The following is a 25,665-nucleotide window of genomic DNA, read 5'->3' on the forward strand; positions in this document are numbered from 1 at the left end:
CCACGACTATTTCTCAGCTTCCAACATTCAGCTTTCAGTACACTGTGTGCCATAATCTCCTGACTAGTGGCTTTCTTCATTCTTGCCTCTGTGCTCCTGAATATTATTGAGGCAGAATACATACCTTACAGTAGGTTCATCGCATATCTATAGTTTGTAAATTCTAGCTGAAACATCATTTGCAATCATTTTTATTCTCAACTCTCTTGCTCAAACTATTCTCTTTCTCAAAAGTTCATCCTATTTTGAAGTCTGTTAACTGTACCTCTAAGTACCCTATCTCTCATCAATTAACACTCGCTTCCTTTTGGGAATATACGGGAACCTAGAGTGAATCTAGTTGGAGTCCTTTCTTATAAAGTAACCTGTTTCTTCTCTCATTCTTGATTCATTCTTCCTGTTTCCAAGAAAGATGTATTTCTGCCTTTCCAAACGGTATCAATCCAACTATATGCTTAAATTATTCAGTCTTATTTCCCATGTATTCTCACTCCATCAGTGCTCCTTCTCTTGTATTTTCAATCACTCCATCTCTGCCAACCTCCTCCTCTCAAACTATAAACCCTTAAAGTATCCTCCAGCCCAGAAAGAAAAAAAAAATCTGTATCGAGTGAATGGCAATGACTGTTCGTTTACCACTAGCTTTATATGCTGGCAGGAATCACACATGAAAATTAAGATAATTTATTAGGTAGTATGATTTTCCTTATCTCCAAAGAAAATTCTAGCCAGAGCACTGATAAAGCCTCTAATGCTGTATAATTAACAATAACTCTGTAGGAAATAGAAGTTCTCATGCTTAGCAGTACATGCAGACTTCCAGTATCCTCTCCATTTACTCTTCAAAATGTCTAACTTCTAGGGCTGACTTTGTGTGTAAGTGTTTCTTGCCAATCTGGTGGTATTTGAAGGATAACTGGAAGGATTTCCTACCCCAGCATCTTCACCAGGGATTCAAATTTATTGTTTTGTTTTCATCCCTTTGATCAAACATTATGGTTTCCTCTCTTAATTGTTTTTAATTCTTCTAGGAGAATGTTTCTCAAACCTAGGTATCTATTGGAATCATATGTGGAACTTTAAAAAAATATTATGTGCAGGTGCCATCTTCAAAAATTGTGTGTCTTATTTGGTCAGGGGTGGACTCGAACCATTGCCATTTTTAAAAGTTCTCCTGGTCATTGTAATGTATAGTCAGTTGAAAACTGTCTTCCTAGTTGAGTGACATTCTATTATACTAATTCTGTATATCAAGAATCGGTTTTCTTACCTTCTTTATGTGACATTCCTGTATGGCATTTTAGCAGCAGGTCCTGAGGAGATCATCCTCCTGAAAGGAGAAAAAAATCTAGAGGTAAGTTGGCCATAAAATTATCCAAGTTTTACTGTGGCCTAATAGTAATAATGGGATATGAATTACTACCATAATTCACATCCATATTAGAAAATTCTTTCTTGGTTGGAGAAAACATGTTTTTTGCCTCTCAGTCTGGAGAAAACAAGTTGTGTTCATCTGGCACATCTACATGTTTATGCAGATCCATTCCCTAGAGGAACTTCCAAATAAAGGGAGCACGTTATATATGGCAACTGAGAAACATAGCTTTATATTGCCTGTTGTAGGATTATTTCTTGACATTAACATTTTTATGTACCCCCATATTAAGTTTTATGCTTAGATTTAATGTCACCAGGTAGGAACCAAGGTAAATGCCACATCCCAAATCCACAGAGAGTCAGAGCTAAACCATCAGTTATCAAATCTGTCTTTTTATGTGCTGTGTGATTTATACACATTGCTTTAGAAAGCTGCATTAACTGGAAGATGCTGGTTTGTGGAGGGGCAAGGAAGTACATTTACAGGTGAGCTTGGCTGCACTGTGTTGGTTTCTCTCTAGAACAGTCTTCACAATTCTTTGCTCACAGTTAGAGGTCTGCTGAAAGTGACTCAGTGTAGATGCAAACAGCTTGCTTAATCATTCCTGAAACACGGGAAAAATTAAAATACATTTTTTCTTTGTCAAGCAATAAAAACAATGCCAGATTGTTAATGCATCTTTTGTACCTTTCACTTAAAAGACCTCAAAAAGAACATCAAGGAGAATAAAGGCAAAATCTATTCCCCAATGGCGTCATTATACATGTTGAAGACTCTAAAACTAAAACTCTAAAGACATTCAGGAAGAGCGGAGGAATAAATGACAGCAAACTGAAGAGTGTGTCTCTGGAGCTTTGTTCAACCTGCTTTGTTCAAATTCATTCAAATTGGATAATGAAAAGCAAAGATCTTTTTTGTTTCAACATTAAAGTAGTAAATTAGTGAGTGGTGAGTTGCTAATTGTTCTGTAAAGTATTTAAGGTGTCAGTAGTGTCCCATCTCCAATTTTTAAAATGGCATCCTTATGGTTGAAATGAAAGGAACTATTAGAGTAGTGTAAAACAATGTTTTTAATAATTTATGCTGGTTCCGTTGAAATGATTTTCATTTAGAAATATTCATTGAAGTTCTTGTTTTTACTTGAGATAAACGAGTTTTATTTTAGACTTCAAGATATCCAATAGAAATTCATTTTCTGGATGGGGCTACAGTAGAAAGATAGATTAGAGCTGTCCAATGTTGTGTTTCAAATATGGCTGTTTCTGCTTGCTTCGAGGGTATAGAATTAGCAGGTTTGGTTAAATTTTACTTGAATTTTGGGTGACCTTTTCTAATCCTGACTGTTTCATAATTTAATGTCTTGACCTTCGTTTTCCATAGAGCCACCTTAGTGATAAATGCAGAGATTTAATAACTAGAACTAGTTGACAGGTGACCTTTCGTAGATGGCTGTTCCTTTTTGCTGTGGAAACCACTGTTTTGCAAGTTTTATTTCACAAATTTTAATTATCTATTCTATTGTCTATAAGCTTATTCAGAGAGAAGAAAGTAAAGGTTAAATATTACATTTTTCTTACTGATTAAAATGTAAAGTGCTTGGCAGTTGTCCCAATATATCATTCAGAAAGGATAGGGCAATTTGTCAGGTTCATATCCAAAGAAGAGAGAGGGATAGTTTTCCCAGGGTGATTGGTAAGGATGAAACCAGCCTAGGAGAGTGAGCAATCACATCAGCTAAGTGAAGGTAACAGGTGTGTGTGTGTGTGCCCGCGCGTGTGTGTGGGGGGGTGCGAATTTAGAACGGAGGAACACAAGGGTTCTTTTACTGTATGTGTACTAATTTAAAGAGAGAAGTGACTCTGAGTCAACGAGAAGTGAAATTTGCCAGTCAGGGTGAATAACCTATCAGTTTTGGCTCTCTCTCTCTCTCCCCTACCCTCTTCTCTCGCTCTCACTCGCTTTCTCTCTTAACCAGGAAAGAATTGGTTAAGCATATCATGGTAAATTGATTTCTGGAATCTATATCAATAAAATATGTTGTTTACAAATGAAGAAATAAGGCTGAGTAATTATAAAAATGCTAGAGACTCTTAGAAAGAGTTAAGAATATCTACACTTTCCCCCCACTCTACAGTGTCAGAGAACATAGGACCTTCACAGGGAATTAAATCCTCTGTACTTACATTCTTCAGTATTTTTAAAAGCAGAATTCATTTGCATGCCTCTCAAATACTCATGCTTATAATAAAATAAAAATAAAAACAGGCATGGTATAAAAAGACCCATCGTGTGAACATAGTACCCCAGTCAGCCGTTGTCCTGGATCCTCATAGAAGAGAAGAGTCATTCATGAGTTAGAGACCTCTTGACAGTCTTCAAAGAACATTGATTTCCAAGGACTTGCAAATGGCCAGTGTGAGTTTCTAAAGTGAATTTCTGAAGGAGGCTTTTGGGCAGTGGGGAGGTGTTATTCCCTTTAGTCCTGGAGACCACTTTAGAAAATAGTATCATCTTCCATAGTCTTTTTTCCCCAACATGGATGGTAATTATTTATTGCTTCAGAATCTTTCACTGCTGTTGTGAAAGAAACAGTTTGAAAAGCAAATTGAGTAAGCAGATATGAAGGACCATTTAAAAACTAATAAAATTGGTCATGATTAGTTTCTCTTAGACTGAAATTTCAGCCATATTTCAAGCTGAAAATATCAAGAAAAACATTTTCAATAATTTTTTATGTCATGCTAGCCCTATTGCCAAAAAGGAAAGTTTATTTATGCTCACATGCAAATAATTTTGGTGAAATCATTGATTATAAGCATGTTTAAAGCATTAATCTATGATTTAATTAAAATAATTTAAATATAATAGTGAACAAGATTTGACGTGTTTGCATATATGTATATTAAGAATAGTGAAAATCAGTAATAATTGTTTCTTTGATATTCCACATTTCCTAATGCTGCTGTGAGTGCATTTCCTGAAAGATAACATATGCTCTTCTTTTTAACCTGAAAGATATCTAATGTCCTTTGGACATCACATTTATCTCAACTTTCTCAACTCAGTAATGGAAAATAAAATAAGGTAGCTTGAAAAATCTACCATGAAAATTATGTGGAATAATGTAATAAAGTACTGAGAAAGAGGACTGACCTGTAATAGGCATTCAATCATGTGTACATCAAAAAATGTACTACGCTATACTTGTAGGTCTCTCTGGTACTGTTTCTTCCCTTCCTCTCTCTCACCCTCTACCCGTGCCCCAGCCAATAATGAAGTCATTTTTTCCTGTAAGGAGGCAAAATGTCATGATTCAGTTTAGCAGAGAAATGACTTGTTTTACAAAGCCATCCCTTAGGCTTCTAAAACAGCATACGAATTGACTCTAGTTGATCATGAAACTCCCCCACACAGCTTAGTGCTGTGTACTGAGATTAAGTTCACACTGATTAGAATTTTAGAATTATTTTACTCTTCACAATGCTTTGCACAGAATAGGTGCTAAATAAAAACTATGTGGTTGTTCAATAGATGTCACCAAATTCTTAACTCCTCCCAAGCTGATAGTTTTGAAACCAAATGTGCTGGTATAGAGTTAGTATACTTTTGCAGAGGAAGAAAATAGCCAAAACAAATATAGCGCTGTTACCATAAAAGAAAAATCAATATTTTAGACCTTAAATAAAAGGAAGTGTTTGACATGTGTGGATTTTCTTTAACAAGGACACAGGGACCCAGACAGGGTTGACTGAATATTTGTGTTGCTCTCGGTTTATAGACACAGCTGAAGCCCAGTGAAAGTATTTTGAATATACAAGATATTTTCAAAGATGTTTTGAGTGCACAAGAGACAAGATGAAGAAGACAAGTTTGTTTTTAATGAAAAAAAGCAAAAAATAGATACAATTCAACTATAAAGGGAGAACTGAAAATTTAGATGTGGCTTAATAAAGTAGAACCAGATAAATCTTAACAAAGGTTTTGGAAAATCTAGGGCCTCAGTCTAGAAAGAAAGAATAACTGCTTACTGAAGCAGAACTGAGTAAGTGAAGACATATGGAATAAATTTCCAAGCAAAGCCCCCAAATCCGGTAATATAAATGAGTTCAAGAAATAACAGTACACTTTAACAAAGAAAGTTGAGATCAAAAGACGTAGCAATAAAGTTAATAAAAAAACCTGAGATAACTAGATAAGAGCAGATTTTGGATCAAATTGTCCATTTGTGCCTAGGTATTTCTTTATTTTTATCATGGCATACTGTAGTTTGAAGGTGCCTTCAGATATATAAATGAGACCCTTGGGCTTTGCAAGCAAACTTTTTGTGCTACCTGAAACTCCTGAGTGTGATTAGGAATGTTTCCTTCGTCTGGCCCCCACACTCTTGTCATACTTAAAAAATGGTTCCTGCAAGTAAGTGGTAAAATAGAGCAATTATCATGTTCATCCATGTCTCCTGGTACCTTATTCAGGAAGGCAGATGGCTAGGCAAAACTATTACCCAGAATTATAGACCAAGAAGTATAAACGTCTCTTAAGATGATGGCCATGGTGACAGTAGGGTCAAGTGAATAGTTAAACAAAAAAACAAAGTGGCAATTTTATAGATCACTATCTACCCTCAAAGCCGTTGCATTCATAATATTCTGCCCAACGACATATTTGTCACATAAACAAGAGGCTGTTGTTCCCAGTGTTTGCCCTCAAGTTGTTAGTTAGCTGCTGACCTCATAATCTGCACAGCTGTGGCATCCCAATATGTTGTCATGAAACAGATTGTGATGTCTTAATTGATCACTTTCAGAGGTTACAATTGTCAAGTGAAACCAGTATGCTGATTCTTATTAGTTAAATTAAGCCTTGTTACAGCAAAACTGGCTAATTCATTATAATGAATAGGAAATTCAGTGTAATTTACTGCATTTTATAGATTCGAACATATCCAAGGCCTTTTCTTTTTCTTCTTTTTGATTGTTTAAATTGTGGAGGCTGTACCCCAACCATGCTTTTATTATACAATGAAACTTAGAATAGTAAATGGAATGTAACCCCCCGCACCATATGCATCTTGGTGATAAGTTGGAGTATGCCATATGACACACACAATTTAAATCAGGCATTGATGTGCATGACTCTAAGTGAATTGGAGGACTCAGCTAAGAGTAATGGATGTCAGGCTCTGCTGCAAATCGTCTGGCAAGAAGACTATTATGTTCTTCTCTATTGTGTAAAAGAACGTAGGCTCCTAAGAGGATGAGGAAGGGTCTTAAATCAATGCCTGACCCCAAAGCACACCTCCTTGTGCCTCCATTTTGGTCATTGGTGAAGTCTTCACTATGGCACTAATCTATAAAACTCTCTTTTCCAAGTGTCCCAATACACTCACTCACTTTGTATGAACTTATTCTCATCAGATGCCTGGACCACCTGCTACTCATATTAGTTGAGAAACCTTACTGTGACAGGGGTGATAAACAGTCCTTTTAATAGCAGAGTTTTAAGACAACTAATAAATGGGCCTTTGTGCATTCTGCAAGTCAAGTTTTTTTCAAAAGTTTTATCTTTGACATTTCAAATAAACAGATGCCTTTGTCGGTCTAGCACATTTTATAGGAGTACAAATAAAAATGAAATAAAAGAAACTAATTTAAGTTAATGTAATAACGTTAGCATCCAAAATGCAGGAGGAAGCACAAGGATGTTTATCAAAGCACTTTTTTATAGTAGAAAAAAACAGATAATAGCTAAATGCCCAGCAGTGGACAAATTGGTACATATGGTATATCCATATAATGGAATCTTGAGCAGGCATTAAAACTATCTCTAAGGGCTGACATGGGAAATGTTGATGATTTTCGATTAACGGTTTCTCATTAAGTAAGAAACTAAAGTGGCCAAATTATACAAAGGGCATTTCTCAACCTGTCTAAAATAATATATGTGGAAAGGAAAAAAATGACAAAAATAGGTGTAGTGTTATTGAATGATGAGAATATGGAGAGTTTTTTTTTTTTTTTTTTTTTTACCATTTTATCCATTATTTTTAGTTTTTTGAGTTTCCCATATTACTTTACTAATTAGGGGGAAAAAGTTCTTGAAGTAGTTTGAGTAGCTTGTTATAACATTTGACTTAAGAGTCTGTCTTCAGGCACCTCAAATCTAAATGGTCTGAAAATGAGCTCCTGATCTTCCTCCCAGATCCTACTCTCCTAAAGGCTTCTTTCCTTCTCAGTTGAAGGAAATTTCAGCCTTCCAGTTGCTTAGGCTGAAAACCTGGAGCTAACTGTCCGTGACTCCTGTCTTTCTGTTACATCCCAGCTTTAATCTATGGCCAATTCAATAGGCTGTACCTTCAGAATATTTCCAGAACATAAGCAGCTTCTCTCCATCTCCTTTGCTACTCAATGTGGCCCACATCACTATCCTCTCTTGCTGGGATTGTAGCAGCAGCCTAATTCCCGGCTTCCACCCTGGCCTCCGTTTTATCAACTTTCCACACAGCTGCCAAAGCTGTTAAAACTCAGTTCAGTCATTCCTCTGTCCAGAGCCCTTCAATGGCGCTTCATCTCACACAAAGTGAAAGACCCTAAGTGATTTCTCGCCTGCTATCTGTCTGGCCTCAGTACCTACTTGGCTCTCCCCACTGACTCTGCCAGGCTACATTGCTCTTCCTATTATTCCTTTCCTACCTCAGGGTATTTGCATTGGTTTTTGCATTTTCTCTGCAGGAATGCTTTTTTCCTAAATATGCTCATGACCAACTCTTTCACTTCATTCAAGTCTTTCCTCAAATATTATTTTCTCAGCAAGGTCTTTTTCTGATTACTCCACCAACTCTCTCTCTCTCTCTCTCTCTCTCTCTCTCTCTCTCTCTCTCTCTCTCTCACACACACACACACACACACTTGCACACACATACCTCCTAACCTCCTTTCCTGCTTTAATTTTCTCTATTTAGTACTTAGCCAAATTTAACATATTACATGGTATGATAGTTTATTTATTGCCTTTCTCCTGTGCCCAACTTGAATATAAGCTCTATGAGAACAGGAATTTTTGTTTATAGTTTTCACTGCTGAACTCTAACCCCTGGAACTGTACCTGAAACATCGTAGGTGCTCTGTGACTGCTGTGAGTGCCTACCATGGATAGGAACAATGATGTTACAGCTGTATGATGACTAGCCGGTTGATTTTTATGGAGTAGCTTATCTCTCAATGTAATTATTTTAATTCAATTGCTTTCACTTCCTAACTTAACCCATTGAGTCTTTAATGTATTTCAGGGACTAATGGGGGAATGAGGTTAAAATGAAGAAGATAGACATTGTTCTGACATAGTTTACTGTCTAGTGGACAGACATAATCCAACACAATACATAAAACAAGGACAGTACCCAGTTGAGAGAGGCTACTCACCAACAGGCACAATAAAAATTCAAGATCGAATGTCAGATACAAAATGTGGAATCTCATAGAAGGGAGATGAGAAAGATGTATATCAACAAAGCACATTGCTTCTTTATTACTGTTTTAAAAGAAAGGGTGACTGTGGGAGAGAAGCAGCAAAAGCAATTTATTTGGTTGTTTTAGGACAACTGCAAGCAAGCAATAATGGAAAGGGCAGTGGGCTTAGAGTTAGAGGATCTAGATTTGAATCTCACACTGCAGTGTTATCATCTCCAAGTCCTGAAAGCTGATGCTTAACTCCTATGAGTCTCTATTATCTCCGTGGTTAAATAAAAAGGGAGAAAGGGACATAGACTAGCTCTAGAGACTGCCTTTGTATATACTTTCCCATCTAAAAAGAGGCCTTTCCTTATCCATCTAGGATAAATAAACACACAAGTCAATTAACATGATGACTTGAGGGAATCTCTAAAGGGTCTCTGTAATATTTCTGCTAGCCTGGGACTTATCTTAAGTAGTTACTGGTTGCAAAAATCTCTTTTGTAACCTCATTGCTTGCTGAACTCTTCATATTTTTATTAATTGCTCATAACCATTCATGTGTACAAGCAAAATACATAATTGATCCCTGGATATGTTGCTTTTGCATTTCTTTTATAGCCACCAACCTTATTACAAAGATCAAATCTTTTCATATTTTCTTATTTCACCTGAAATTGCAGTTCTGAATAAAAATATTGATCATTTAGAGTGGAAAACAAATAACTATTTTTGCTTATAATTTTAAATCAGCCCATGGGGATTATAGACATTAAAATTATTTTTTGACAGTATACGTTTTCTTTTTGAATGGAAGAATGCTGTTAACTTGAAAATCTGTGGCAGAGACTGTAGGTTTGGTAATTGTAGGCACTTCAGAGATACATCCATATTTGCTAATTATACAATATCTGAACTTTTGTTTTCCCAGAGGAACTTGTTTGACTAAGTGGAATTTATTGATTTACATACCTTCTTTCTCTATTTTTCAGCCTTTGCAACTGGACTGTGACCTTTGTGCCATAGTGTCAAACTCAGGTCAGATGGTTGGCCAGAAGGTGGGAAATGAGATAGATCGATCCTCCTGCATTTGGAGAATGAACAATGCCCCCACCAAGGGGTATGAAGAAGATGTTGGCCACATGACCATGATTCGAGTTGTGTCCCATACCAGCGTTCCTCTTTTGCTAAAAAATCCTGATTATTTTTTCAAGGAAGCAAATACTACTATTTATGTTATTTGGGGCCCTTTCCGCAATATGAGGAAAGATGGCAATGGCATCGTTTACAACATGTTGAAAAAGACAGTTGATATCTATCCGAATGCCCAAATATATGTGACCACAGAGAAGCGCATGAGTTACTGTGATGGAGTTTTTAAGAAGGAAACTGGAAAAGACAGGTGAGTCCTCTCTGAAGCAGCTTTAGTGTCTTTTATTATCTTTTATGCTATATCTTTGCTGATTCCTTTTGCAGGATATAAAATAACAGTTATTTTTTAAGCTGATTGTTACATGTTCTGACTATTATGATTACTTGATAAGCCGGCCTGAGGTCTCATTTATTCCACCTATACTACCTCCTGTTCTTTCCATTCTGATTGATTTGAGTCTCCAAGAAATATTGGATATTTCCCCGAGGTATCTTTTGATCTTTTCTTATTTTGTTCCATTTCCTATTGATTAAGTTGGATTTCAGCTGAAAGAGGAAGCCTAAACATTTCTGTTTCAAAACCTAGTAATGGTAAGGAACTTTAGGATTATGCATTAGTCTAAACTCCTCTGGGAATTTTGCCAAAATTTTACCTGAGACCACAAACAGAACAGGCTATTGATTCTCCAATAAGATTGTGTAGCTTTTTGCATGCAAATAGGCACTGTGATACTGAACATCATAACTTGGTGTCTAACTTGTTTAGCAGAATACCATATTGAAATTATATGTCACTTAAAATCATTAGCAGTTGAATTCTTTTAAATAAATGAGTTATAAATACCATTCATTAAATTATCCAAAAACCAATTTGCATTTTTTATTACATCCATATTTTTTCTGTAGCATTCTGTAAACTCCACTTCCCACTTTGTTCCCTTGAAGCCTGATTGCCTCATTCTTTCCCCTCCCCTTCCTTGTCTTATTTCCTCTGTTTGCTCCACTTCCAGCTCTCTCATCTCTCCTGTAATTGGATTGTGTGCCATTTTTTCTTCCTTTTTAGAAAGATAACTATAAAATAGAGAAAACAGGAATTACAAATCAATCTTGATTCTTATATCTAGCACTAATAAAGAACTGCTAAAGGAAGATATTGAAACCAATAGCTAAAGTTTTAAATTATCTGTGAATTTTGCTTATTTGTGCAATATCATGGTTAAATTGAGCATCTGCTATAGTTCCAATATTAGCATTCCAATTTATTCAAAGTATATGTATTTCACTATACAATATTATCAAATCTAAGCTTTTAACTGTATTGAGATATGTGCTTAGAGGGGTGCAGTTTCTGATATCTTTGGATGTAATTTGAATGCTGATGATTATTTAAAAATCTTAGGTGGATCAACTCTCCTTTGGTAATGTGGGTTGATCTAAATTTAACATTTTGTACTTCTGAGCGTCAAAAATACACAGCTTCATATGAAATACAAGACAGAAATAGCCATGAAATACTAGTTCCTCCGACTATATGACTTAGTAAGAAGAATCCCAAAGGTGAGATTTGAATCAATGTAGCATAAACTGTCCAAAATGACAGGCAGGAGAGATGAAAGGAATAGGTATGGCACTTCAAAGAAATATGGTCATATTTCACACTATTCTATATAAATATGAAGCCTGTTCACAAAGGGCTTTGGAAATTTCTTGTCTCTCATCAGCCCAGAGCATTGCAATTAATGAGATGTATTTGACTTTTCATTAGAGTTAGCCCTCAAGGTATCATCCAGACATAACTATAAGCCCTAGGGTCATTTGCCGGGGGTGGGGGGGTGCGGGTATCAGAGAAGAGCTTTGCATGCTGTTGGTTCATGTTTTTATGTGTTTATTTCACATTGACTTTTGCCATGAGCTTTCAGGGAAACAACACCATCAACATATGTAAATTGTAAAAGAACTGGGAGAGAATAGCTTTGGGAGATCATTTTCTTAATGGCCATAATGAAGAAAGCTGTATAGCAGGAAAATTACTGGTAATTTTATTCAGTTGATAAAGTTAATTTGCAGGGTATCATTCGATTGGTAGAGTTACCCAAATGAGAGTTGAAGAAACCGAAATTTGGTTTCAGTTTATGGTGCATTCTTATCTTTCTCACTGAGTCCATTTCTGTCTGGTTACTTCACTGAGTACTCCAACCAGACAAGAGAAGACAACTATGCTAGTGTTTTAGAAATGGACAGAACGGGTGATTTAAGTAGAGCCTGGTTGGATTAACAAAATGTTGACCAAAATGACCTCAGAAACTGCTGTTCCCAGTCGATATCCTAATGACATCTATGTTAAAGACTTTTCTTGTCTAAGAATTTCCCATGGCAATCTGACATTCATTGTCAAATTTCAAAAACTAGAATATATTAATCAACTTTTCATGAAGGAAAATGTCAAACTTATAAAGTAGAGACACTAGTGGTATAATGAACCTCTGTATAACCACCACTTAGCTTGAATAATTATGAATCCATGACCAGTATGGTTTCATCTGTACCCCTACGCACTTTCTCTCTCACCAAAGATTATGTTGAAACAAATCTCAGATATCATATAATTTTATTTATAAATAGTTTGGTGTATATCTCTAAAAGATAAAGAATCTTAAAATTAATACAATACCATTCCTCTACATAAAAATCAACAATCTGCCTTAATATCATTATATATTTAGTTTTCAAATTCCCCAATTGTCTCATTGATATATTTTTCATAATTTGTTTTAATTAGGATTAGCATAAGGTTCATACATAGCAATTAATTGATACGTGTCTTATATTTCTCCTAACCTATATAGCTACTTCCCTGTCTCTCATTCTTTCTTCTGTCTCCCTCTGTATCTGTTGTTGAAGAAACCTAGGCATTAGTTGTATAGAGTTTTCCACAATCTAGATTTCTTAATCGCATTCCCATGTTCTTTCTTTTTCTTCTACACTGATATTTATGTATTGAGGCTTGGTTGGATTCAGGCTTTTTTTTTTTTTTTTTTTTTGCCAAAACCATTAGGTAGTTCTTCTCTCAGGAGAAATACTCTCTGATTTTCTCTTTTTTAAGTTAGATACCATTAATGATTATTTGCTAGATTAAATAATTTATTAGGATTGCACAATGGTGCTATTTCATCATATCCTTTTTATTTATTAGCTGATATAGTTTATTAAGGGTAATTTACCCTCTGATTCATTTAGTTACCATGAGATAGAAACCAATACTGTTCTCCTCTTTATTTACCAGTTTTAATGTACTAGTTTCCTTGCATTCACTATAGGTGACCAGTATTATTGATATTTACATATTAACTTACAGACTTAAACATACTTGAAGTATTTTAATTTATTAAAATTATACCCTTATGCTCAGATTGTCCTATTTTGACCTGTGATTGTCCTATTTTGACCTATGAGAACCTCTTCAAATTGGCTTTGAGTCCTTTTGACATGCCCTTAGTAGCCTTTGATAGCTTCTTTGTTTCCTAGTATTATGGGATGTTTCAGGCTTTTGTTGTACATATTCCGAGGCAGACCTGCATTCAGACATTTCTCCAAAGAACGTCAGTTTCTTTTAGTAGTTAAGAGAGCGTAATATTAGCACCATGGCTGCTCATTGCTACTGGATTGGTCTTTGTTTCTTGGGCTTTACAGTGGACAGAGCTAGCATATAAACAATATATACTATATATACTGTTTAAAGATAAAATCATTATGAATTCAAACCGAAACTTTCAATTCAAATCCAGGGCTAACAGGTTTTAAGTTTACATCCTCTATTTTACATCTGTTCCTTCTTTTTACCATGCTGACAATCACAGGTCTCAGAGATTTCAATGTAATTATTCATCTGCTTTATTCCACAACACATACACACACACAGACACACACACACACACACACGCGCAAATCTTAGAATAAGAATAACAGCACAACAAGCAATATAATTATGGTAAACACTTTAAGGATATTTTGCATCAAAGAAAATATTTGAATGCCAAGCATTTATGTGGATCTGTGCTGACAAAGTATATGTTGGTTATAGTCTCCAAAAAAGTTTTAAACATTTTTTTCCTAAGTAAATAGGAGTGAATTCAGTGGTATACATCACTGCAGGCATGAGGAAATAGAGAATAAGGGGTGTCCATGTAATGTTGCTTTAATTGTAAAGCTATTTTGTTTGATTTGCCTGTACTTATTAGAACTTTTTAGCAAGTACTTATTTTCATTATCAAGTTTTTAACATAGAGATAATGTCATCATTATTATATATAATTTATAGAATTAAAAAAAGTATGTCACTAGTAGTTCAAGTGATTCATGATAGGAAAATGATTACATGGAGTTCCTCAAAGAAAACTTTGCTTCTCAGCTTGCTTCTCAAAATTGTAAAAATACTTTAAATAAATATATAGCCTTTCCATTTAAGGTGGACATGTTTTCACTTTTCCAAGTATTGTGGGTTTTTTTTTTTTTTTTTTGAGATGGAGTCTCACTTTGTCACCCAGGCTGGAGTGCAGTGGCGTGGTCTCTGCTCACTGCAACCTCTGCCTCCCAGGTTCAAGCGATTCCTCTGCCTCAACCTCCTGAGCACCTGGGACTACAGGCACGCACCACCATGCCTGGCTAATTTTTGTATTTTTAGTAGAGATGGGATTTCACCATATTGGCCAGGCTAGTCTCGAACTCCTGACCTCGTGATCCACCTGCCTAGGGCTTCCAAAGTGTTGGGATTAGAGGCATGAGCCACCACGCCCAGCCAGTATTGTATTTTTTGTCTTAAGGAATTCCTCGTTGAGGAAACATGAAGCAGTAGAAGAAATATGTATATCATTCAAATGTCTTAGAATAAGTTTAGGCCAACTCACAGGTGTATTGAAATACCTTTTTTGAAGCAAATAGAATTTAATTTGCTTTTTTTTTAGTTACTGTCTAAAATTATTTGGCTTGTCAATTAGAGAGGGTGATCTTGTGGGAAAGGCTAAGAGAGCAGAAAGAGAAAGCTGCTTTCCCTTTCTGTCTATATCTTCTGGGAGCCAGTTTTTTTTCTTTTTCATTTTTAATTCTAGGTTCATTAGTTAGTGGTCACTTTTAGATTATCACTTACCAAATATACTTCTGGAAAACAAGTATTGTGAATTCTACAGAACTTTCATTTCTTCCAGAAATCTTTGAAATTAACGGTTTTATATTCAAAACAATCTGGACCAAAATACCTCTTCCCCTTGAATGATTGGTATGCATAAATAATACTAGCCTGTGACATTTACACATTTGCATTAATACATCTTAAGACTGAAATATTATAGAAATGCTGTAGGGCTGACAGCGGCACATTGTGCCACACTTAACACTGAAGAATGTGATCATGTTCCTGGCACACACATAAGCAAAAGGAATGTTAACTTTCTAGAGAAGCAGTTGAGAGCCAATGTGAGCTATTTTGCTTTCCTATGGGTAGGTGGGCAATGGCAGCTTGGATTTCACTTTAGAAATATGCTTGCAAATATAGGCACATTATTTAATTAAGTGATAATTGAGAAAGCAATAGTCCCCATTAAAAGAGCAAAGCTAATTCTGGGCTGATAAAGGACTCTGAGCTGCCCTAAATAGGTCTTAATTAGCTGGTGCCAATGTGGCTCCACCTTCAGGGATGGATGAAATTAATGAAAGCTAGCAGCAAATAGAATCAGTGTTTCAAGATGTTCCTGCCTCAGGTGAAGAGGATGAAAAGAAAGGGAGTCATTTTTAAAGACTGTTTAGGAGACAGAATGCACAAAATCAATTCCTAAAAACACAAAATGGGACACTGATTTGTAAATACAGTATCAAGATCTCTACCTGGCTCATCTTTGCCAGCCTGCTCCATCCATTCCCATTCAATCTTAAGGAGAGAAAAAGAAATCAGCGATGTGTCATTCCTCGCTATCATTTGGGGGTGACAGTTTTATAAACTAGCAAGGGTTTTAAGGGCAGCCCAGGTTTTGCTATTTCAGTTTGGCCATTTTGAAAGTTTCTTGTGTCATTGTGTGGTCAAGTATAGGGATGAAATTGGCTCTCATCCCTCAGGTTTGCAAACTTTAGTAATATCTAGAGTGGAAAGGTGTTTCAAGTCTTCTTCCCTGAAAATTTGGAAATCCTCTTGTAGGTCCCTCTGTCAACACACAAGGAAGCTGCCTTAACACACACAGTGTAGCAGGAAGGTGGAGGGCAAAAGCCAAAACCAAAATAAAACAACTATGCTAGCTTTATCTAGTCAGCCATGGGGTACAGAAATGTGCATAGTTTGCCCAAAGAAATGCTATACCTAGATTCCACAAACAAAGATATCTGGTTATTCCTAACTCAGAATACATACCTGCTAACCCCAGGAAAACTTTGACCAAGAGAAAATAGGCAAAGTATAACAATCTTATTTGAAAGACAGTATTAAAAACAGTATTTTCCTTTTTTTTTTTTCATTTTGAAGATGGTCTTTGCAAATATAAGTATCTCAGCACTTTTTTGGGAGCAACGCTGACAAACCTCTGTTAAAATTAATTAATGTCCCCACCCCAGCTGGTGAATTTGGCAGGAACAAAAAGTTCATGCAGCAATCATGGGCAGATCCATAGGACTCCTTAGTCGGAAAGCATAATACTGCATCCAGGGTTGTATGTTCATGCTAACAAGCATTATGAAACAAGGGAATTTCCTTTTTACCATTATTTATGATGGCATTCAGTGACCTACATTAGGCCTCCTCTGTAATACACGTGTGCTGGAAATTAAAAATTAAAAAAAAGGAACAATCTATTTTAATAATGGGAGGTAGGGAGGGGCATTTGTAATTTATAAAGATATCAGTACAAACCTTTCATGTGTTTAAAAACACCCATGTGTGCACACTCACACACATATACAAATACACTGGATGAAACTCTGATATATTTGACAAGACAATGTAGGATTAAAACAGGAGCAACATCTCAAGTTCAGTGATCGTATTTTAAAGCAAAAAGCTGTGCAGAACATCCGTGGTTGTGGAAATCAAGACTTGCAAGCAGTCTACTGATTGAAATAAAGTTCTCTGGGCCAGAGGATGACTTGACAGAAGGCCAGATGCTCAGACAAATTATACTGTATAGAAAAAAAAATCCCAGTAGACACGTATGCTCAACAGTTCTCTCAACGTAGTGGCTTTTAAACCCATAAAAGGGCGTGAAACTCAAAGGCAAAAGTAGGCCTTAAATGAGAAGCTTCATTAAAATATATCCAGACTTTTAAATTTTATACGGGCTTTAAAGGGTATATTTATTTATGTATCATGGGATCTATCTCTGCAGTTGACTTACTTCCCTCTTACAATTATTTCTCCTCTCCTTAGATATGTTTTTGAACTATGCCTCCTTCTCCAAGTTTAGTTCAAAATTAAGACAATTAAGGATAATTACATTCTTGTCTTTAAAACATATGAGCTAGCAGCAATCTCTATTTTTTCTCTATTCTTGGATGCTTGACTCTTCCTAAGACAGAGTTGGTTGTTTTGAGAATTTTCATCCTATACTACGCCCATCTGTACTACTAGATCTTTAATTGCTTGGGCAAATATTTCAAAATACCTTTCACTGTGTCTGGGATGTTATAAGAGCTTTACAGATGTTTGCTGAATTGAATTTTTGCTTCTCTGTAAACAGACTTCTTATTAGATGTGGTATTACTGACCTACGTGGACTCCTCTACTTAGCTCTTTTTCGCTCTTTTTCTTGCCTTCTTTTGTTCTTGTTTTTTTTTTTTTTTTTTTTTTTTTTTAGTTTCAAGGAGCAGAAAGTTTAATAGGCAAGAAAGAAGGAAAAAGCTCCCTGTACAGAGACAGAGGGAGGGGTGCTCCGAGCAGACAGAGAAAAACCCGTTAGCTCCTTTTCTTAGTGAAGAGTAGGTCCTCTAGATCAGTACAGTGCTTTTCAAACTTTAATGTACATCAAACCACCTGCTGACCCACATGATTTGAGGCAGGGCCTGAGAATTTTCATTTCTAACAAGTTTCCAGGCCTGGCCAATCCTGTTCATCTGCAGATGGCACTTTGAGTTGTGCTATTAACAAAGTAAAAGACATTCATTGTTTCTTGAACCAAATAAATACATAAGTCAAGAATATCTGTTTCCCAAATAGCTTGGTAATCTGCTTGTAGTTGGATCCTGACTTTGTGATCCTGCCCTATTCCTCAGCAAATTAATAATGGGGCTCAGAGAAGTCCTTAAGAATTCAGCTAGAGACTTGTGTATCTGAATTATGTTTGTTCATTTCTTTCATTGAACAACACATTTCCTAAGGACAGGGACTACCCCCATCTCCATTTTATTCTTAGACCTAGCATAGCGGTGGTTTGCCATAAAATACAGTACCAAAAGAATGTATTATTTTCACTCTCTGTCTTTCAGTTAAAGGGCCCACAGATGTTTCAAGTGTCCTTGAATTGACCTCAGCAATAACTCCTTTTCTTTGTTCTATTATTATCACTACCAGTGCTCATTTAGGTCATACATGATTGTACCTCGCACATACATGACTACTTATCTAGTCCTACCTCTATGTTTTGGCAGAGCTGGTTCCCTCTGCCTATATTGCACTTTCCCCCATCACCATGCACACACATGCAGGCTATACTTTATGAACAAGTCAAATGTTACCTTTTCATGAAGCCTTTTGTAATATCCCTACAGAATTCATACTTCGCCCGAAAACCATAGGGTTATGACTTCCTTTTTATAGAAATAATCACTTTCTACCATGCATTATTGCTATTTATGTTTAATCTCTTCAAGTGGTCCATAAACTATTTGAGGGAACACCAGCCTTGTTTCTCCAAGCACCTTGACATAATGCTTGACTTTAATAGGTATTCAGTAAACATTTAATGGGTGAATGAATAAATAAATGGATGAATAAAAGAAATAGCACTTAATATCTTTTTTAAACTTAAAAGTCCCTTTGCCATTTGTTGAAATACTAGCGAATTTCGAAACACTTTTTTTCAGCATAGAAGGGTCACAGCAATGCCAAAGAGGCAAGTTCTAGGATTGAATTTTGATAGAAAAGTTTCTACAGTTCTATTTAGAGAGACCACCTCTTGCTATATTTTACCCAAAGGCTGGCAAATCTATTACCTTCTCTAGGGTTTTTGTGGTTGGGCACTGGGTTTTTAATAAGTAACTGGCAGAGCCATTCTTCAAACACAGGTTTCCATTTTAGTTTCACTTCAGTTGTGAAGCAAATTCCAAGGCTTCACTCCCAATGCTGTTAGCTGTCACTTGCCTGGTGAGAAAGCAAACCCTAGGACCCAAAGTCAGAGTTATACTCTTGGGCTTTAGGAGGCAAATATAAGCACCACCTCAGAAGTCAGAAAACAAAATACCCAAGTAAAGGAGAACTGAAAACTCTCATAAAACAACCTGAGCTTCTCTACCAAACTTTATCTTTAAATTGCCCTCCAGAAAATATTTTCTTCTTTGGTAACAAAGAAAATAAATTGCCTTACTTTTCAATGCCTTCATGATGAACATAAAGAAAAGAAAAAATTGGTAGTGGTGTCTTTCAACCAACTGCATAAATGAAGAATAAATTTGTATATAGACTAAGAGGAAAATTAATGAAAGCATTTCTGATATATTCAGATCATGTCACTCTCCTGCTCAAAATCCTGCAATAGTCCTCTATTTTCCTTAAAATAAAAACACATGTCTACCGTGACTTCCAGTCACTTCTGATGAGTCTACCGTGATGGCATTCAAAATTGAAATCCTTACCTCACATACCCAGCATTCCCAATTTTCCTTACCTTGTTCTATTTTATTTTTTTCTCTCATAGCATTACCTTCTAACATTCTATATAATATACTTACTTATTTTAACTTTTAGTGTTTTCTGTGTATTTCTCCTACTGGGATATAAGTTCTCTAACGTCAAGGATCATTGTTTCGTTCACTAATATAGCTCAAGCACCTAGAAGAATATATATTGTGTAGTAGACAGTCAATATTTGCTAAATAAATGACCTAGAGGTAGAAAAACAATTAAATAAAGGATTCAGGCAAACTTGCAAAAAGTTATCATGGAGGTCTTTAATCGCTTAAAGAAAAAAATACATCCACTCAGAAACAGTGCAATTAAGTTATAAGTTTAAGGCTGCTTTTTCTGCTGTTGTTTTATAAAAAGGTGCTAGTATTGGAGCTGTCTTATCCAAGAGATCATCATTTCACTCAAGGAACTGGTCTGACTGATTTTTATTCTTCAGCACGTGGGCCAGTTGTTTAAACAGAATTGATTTCTGATTTCTTTGGTGTCCGGGAGAAACAGCAAAAATCTCTCATTCTTATTTGGATTAGTAGAACAGCAGTTCTCAAATGTGAGCTTGCATCAGAATTACACAGGGTGCTGATTAAAACACAGATTGCTGGGCTCATTCCTGGACTTTCTGAGTTGGTGTTCTGGGATTGAGGCCCAAGAGTTTGCATTTCTAACGCAATTCCAGGTACTGTTACTGCTGGTCCTGGGATCACACTTTAAGAACTACCATGGTAGAGAATTCTAAGATATCAAGTCACATTCAATTATTTTGAACATTTGGTCCTATAATCTTTATTCTGTTGGCATATTGTTGCACAAACATCTAGAATTATTTTTGTTATGATATTTTTCATGGTGAAGAGTTTTTTAACCTCCTGTGAAAGTCCTACTGCAGCTCTGTCATTTTATTCTTCACTTTCTTAAGATCTTGCTCCTCTGTAATTATACCAGATGGTGCTGCTCATTAGCTTATAAGGGAGTGATGCTCCATCATTCTAGACAGAGAGACAAATCATTCTGGTCTCTGACTTTTGAGTCAAGAATCAACATTTGGGTGTATGTTCAACCTACTATTTGCTTTACAATTTTGCTCATTAGGTATTTATTACCCTGACAATGTATGAGCTAGTCATTTTCCTTCTGCCATGTAGTTCAGATTAACACCGTTTGACAACTGCCATCATCACAGAATTACCTCCAGTAATATGTAATTTCTTTTTTGCCTATGTTATCTGGGTGAAGTATTTATCTAGGAAGTATATCTATAAATTGAAGATCACAAATAACATTCAATTCTCTGACTTACTGGGTTAGAAATGGATAACTAGGGCCATTTCCCTGGAGTGTCTAGCCCTGGTATTGGCATTGCTGATTTATGAGAAACAGTGAAACCTGAGGACAAAAGAAAGGAATATTATGACCAAAGTCAAGCATTCTTTTTCACTTATTGTATGCTTTTTTATGAAGAAGGTGGAATGAAGGAAGCATATGATTTAATGAAAAGCATTGAAAAAGAACAGAAACATTTATTAAGCTCTACTGATCAAATGGGTGGGCAACTCTTTACAGAAACATGGAAACCATGCAGAGCAGAGAACTGGTTAAAATTTAGAACCTGGAAAAAAGTTTTATCTAATATATTCAACAATTGGAGCAAAAACATATTTTCTTTTTCTTTGTAATCTTCACTAAAAGGACAACTAAAGTTATTACTAGATAACTCATGCAAAGGCACTATTACAGGCGTGTAGTAACATTCTTCTGATGTGAATAGGTTGTTTGTTCTCTCCTAAAATACTTCTCTACACAGTTTTAATATTAAACTTGTGAAATTATCTTGAACTTTTGTTGATTGGAGGGCAGTAGAGAGAGAAGGGGATATAGTTGGGAGCTTCTGGGAAGGATTGTCAATCTATCTTAACTTTTCTAGTTGATAGTGTTGATAGTAGATTTTTGACCATTAAATCTTTACTAACCAAGGTGCTAATATCCTTGTAATGAGATGAGTGTCCTACACTACATCAGCTGTATCATTGTGGAGGCACAGAAGCTCTGAAGGTAAATGCAAAACAAAGAATGGTTGCTGTTCCAAGGTGACTTTTTCATGACATGTTCTATATTTCTGATATGTCTTCTAGTCTTAACCTGTGAGTTCATAGCAAACACAGTTGGTTTTATTTAGGAGTACATGTAAATTTTATTCCATTGAGCAAATTTCACTTTTGCTTCATAGTGATTGTAATTAATTTGCTCTTTATTTTCTCTTTATCTTTACTTCACTCATTACTCATCTGACAGCTCGCCATCCCACCTTAATTAGGCGAGAAGACCCTTCCAAAAGTGAACCATTGGCAGTTCTGTCATCTGGAAAGAGATACATAAAATGTGTTAAAAAACAGAAATGACTATATAACTGGTTCATCATATTTCCTTAGCAGGTGGATTCTTGGTGGGCAAAGATCGTGTTTCTGGTGCTTTTGCTGCCAAGCACATTGTGGGTGTTCAATAAATATTAAATAATAAGAAGAGTTTCCTAATTAAGATGAACATTTTTCTCTATTAAGCAGATGGTGCTCAATAGGAGTAGCCCGTTATTTATAAGTATGACACAAGGTGCTGGCAATTGTTGAGGAAATGTGGCTCTCGCTTCAAATGCTGATTATATGTTAAAGCAAACTTTTGTGACAAACAGCTTGGTCGATTTTAATGTTTGTGATTAAAGCTGTCACTAGAGATGGACTTCTGTGTATAGGTCTGTAATTCTGCTGTTTTGATGATTCATATTGGCTTCACCTATTAAAGTATTTCTTGCTATTTGATGCAAGGCAAGTTTTGGCAAATCAGTGTATACCTGATTTTACCCCATAGGTTCACCATTTGATTTGAATTCTCATCCTTGTCTGATTTCTAAAGAGATTTTTCTTTTGAGTCCTTTGAGTCTCTTTGTGGTTGCTAAAGCTAGATGTGAACACCTCCATGATATTTGCAATGCTTATATTCGTAGCTGAAACCTCAGTGGAACTAAGGAGAGTTAATTAGGCATTCCCAAAAATATACATCATTTTATGATTTTGCAGATCACCCCGATGAAAATAACAGTTTAATTTTGTCAAGTCATGTAAATTATAGTGAGAGGGATGATGAGAGTTCTCAGCTCTTTGGAGAAGTTAATTTTGTTGTCAGCACATCCACATTTCAAAAATCACAAACTAGAGGCAGAACTTTTCAGTGCCAGTGAGATTTGGTGATCGGATACTGTTTTCATTTCTAATGTCTGCCTTCTGTATAGTGCCTATGCAAATAGGGGCTTTCAAGGATTCTCAAGTAGCAGCTTCCCCTATTAGGAGCATAGCTAGCAGCTGCTGCGTTTCTCATAAAAGATAGAAAACATCCTGTTTACTAACATACAACCATACGCCCTCACCCACGTACAGTCACACCAAGCTCTTCTATTTAGGCAGAGCATTTATTTTGGTTTGAGATAGGCAGCACAGAAATGCAGTCTTTTACAAACATTCCTTGAGCACATATCCCCTGGGTGCTAACTAGGTGTCATTGTTCTAGATGTGGGGAATTCACTGATACCTGAAACACATTCTCTAATTTTACTGGGAACTTATCGGAACTTTTGACATTTTTTGGCAGGTTCTTTGCATCTGGTCTCACCTCCTTATTTTTAATATTTATAAACCATGCTCATCAGGATGTCAGTAGAGAAGAAATGAAAGTAACTGAGAAACCCTGCCGAGAGAGACCAAATCGTAAAGTGAACTAAAAATATCTTGACTACAAGGATAGAAAGTGAACTTGAGGTGTTCTTGAGGCAGCAAAAATAAGTATTGTGACAAAATCCAGGCTTTACCTCAGTGTCAGATAATCAATGGACTAGAGATTTCACTGTGTTCCCCACAACCCTGTTAAGAAATCAAGACCATGTGCTTTGTCTATAATCCTGGAGTCTGCCCAGAACATGAGCTCATAAATATGTTAGCTTAAGTAAAGTTTATGATAATATAGATGATGAATCATCTTCCTCTTTTGAAAAGCATACACTCTATAACTCAGGATTTCTGAAGTCCCTCCAGAAATCTACATGACTTTTGCCCTATTTTCTTTAGGTCTTGATTCAAATGTCACCTTATCAGAGAGCCCTTTTTTGACAACACTCTCCCACCCCCAACTCTCCCTTTTCTGCTTCTCAAACTCTGTTTTCCTTTATGTTACTTGTTATGGCCTGATATGAGGGCATAACTTGTTGTTTACCTCTCTGCCCCCTCAAATAGCATCTGACACAAATAGGTGACACTACCCAATTGTTGAGTGGGTAACATGAGGCTGTCGGGTATTGTTAGTTCTTTATCCTAGGCTTACACAGCGTCAGCATCACCATTATCACTGTCTTCCACCTTCACATCTTGTCCCACCGGAAATTTTCAGAGACGATAATGCGTATGGAACTCTCATCTCCTATGATGGCAATGCCTTCTTCTAGAATACTGCCTGAAAGACCTGCCTGCAGCTGTTTTACAGATATATATATGTATATATCACTCAGATATATTTACAGAAATATATATATATATACACACACACACATATCACTCTAAAATAATGATGAAGGACCCTGGGGTGGGGACACCCAAGATGGTTGAATAGGAACAGCTCCAGCCTTCAGCTCCCAGCATGAGCAACACAGAAGATGGGTAATTTCTGCATTTTCAACTGAGGTACCTGGTTCATCTCACTGGAGCATGTCCGACAGTCCATGCTGGTCCATGGGTGCAGCCCAACCAGCAAGAGCTGAAGCAGGCAAGGCATCGCCTCACCTGGGAAGCGCAAGGGGGAAGGGAATTCCCTTTCCTAGCTAAGGGAAATGGAGACACACAACACCTGGAAAATCTGGTAACTCCCACCCTAATACAGCACTTTACCAAGGGTCTTAGCAAACGGCACACCGGGAGATTATATCCCACACCTGGCCTGGAGGGTCCCATGCCCACAGAGCCTCCCTCATTGCTAGCACAGCAGTCTGAGATCTAACTGCAAGGCGGCAGCGAAGCTGGGGGGAGGGGTGCCCCCCATTGCCGAGGCTTAAGTAGGCAAACAAAGCCACCTGGAAGCTCCAATTGGGTGGAGCCCACCACAGCTCTAGAAGGCCTGCCTGCCTCTGTAGACTCCACCTCTGGGGACAGGGCATAGCTAAACAAAAAGCAGCAGAAACCTCTGCAGATGTAAAAGTCCCTGTCTGACAGCTTTGAAGAGAGCAGTGGTTCTCCCAGCACGGAGGCTGAGATCTGAGAACGGACAGACTGCCTACTCAAGTGGGTCCCTGATCCCTGAGTAACCTAACTGGGAGACATCCTCCACTAGGTGCAGACTGACACCCCCCACCTCACACTGCTGGGTACACCCCTGAGTCTAAGCTTCCAGAGCAAGAATCAGACAGCAACACTCGCTGTTCAACAATATTCTATCTTCTGCAGCCTCCACTGCTGATACCCAAGCAAACAGGGTCTGGAGTGGACGTCAAGCAATCTCCAACAGACCTACAGCTGAGGGTCCTGACTGTTAGAAGGAAAACTAACAAACAGAAAGGACAGCTACACCAAAACCCCATCAGTACATCACCATCATCAAAGACTGAAGGCAGATAAAACCACAAAGATGGGGAAAAAGCAATGCAGAAAAGCTGGAAATTCAAAAAATCAGACCGCATCTCCACCTCCAAAGGAACGCAGCTCATCACCAGCAACAGAACAAAGCTGGATGAAGAATGACTTTAACGAGTTGAGAAAAGAAGGCTTCAGGTGATCAGACTTCTCAGA

The 25,665-nt window shown here is 36.8% G+C and overlaps 1 protein-coding gene across 3 annotated transcripts in view; it reads left to right on the top strand.

The window, feature by feature from the left end:
* ST6GALNAC3 (ST6 N-acetylgalactosaminide alpha-2,6-sialyltransferase 3) overlaps positions 1 to 25,665 on the top strand; it is a 563,588-nt gene that overhangs the window by 331,965 nt on the left and 205,958 nt on the right. For all 3 annotated transcript variants that reach the window (XM_033225332.1, XM_033225334.1, XM_033225333.1), the window contains exon 3: positions 9,819 to 10,228. In XM_033225332.1, coding sequence (XP_033081223.1) covers positions 9,819 to 10,228 — 410 coding nt within the window. The remainder of the gene's footprint in view (positions 1 to 9,818; positions 10,229 to 25,665) is intronic.

This window comes from Trachypithecus francoisi, unplaced genomic scaffold, assembly GCF_009764315.1.
Source record: "Trachypithecus francoisi isolate TF-2019V2 unplaced genomic scaffold, Tfra_2.0 Lachesis_group12, whole genome shotgun sequence".
Taxonomy (NCBI): domain Eukaryota; kingdom Metazoa; phylum Chordata; class Mammalia; order Primates; family Cercopithecidae; genus Trachypithecus; species Trachypithecus francoisi.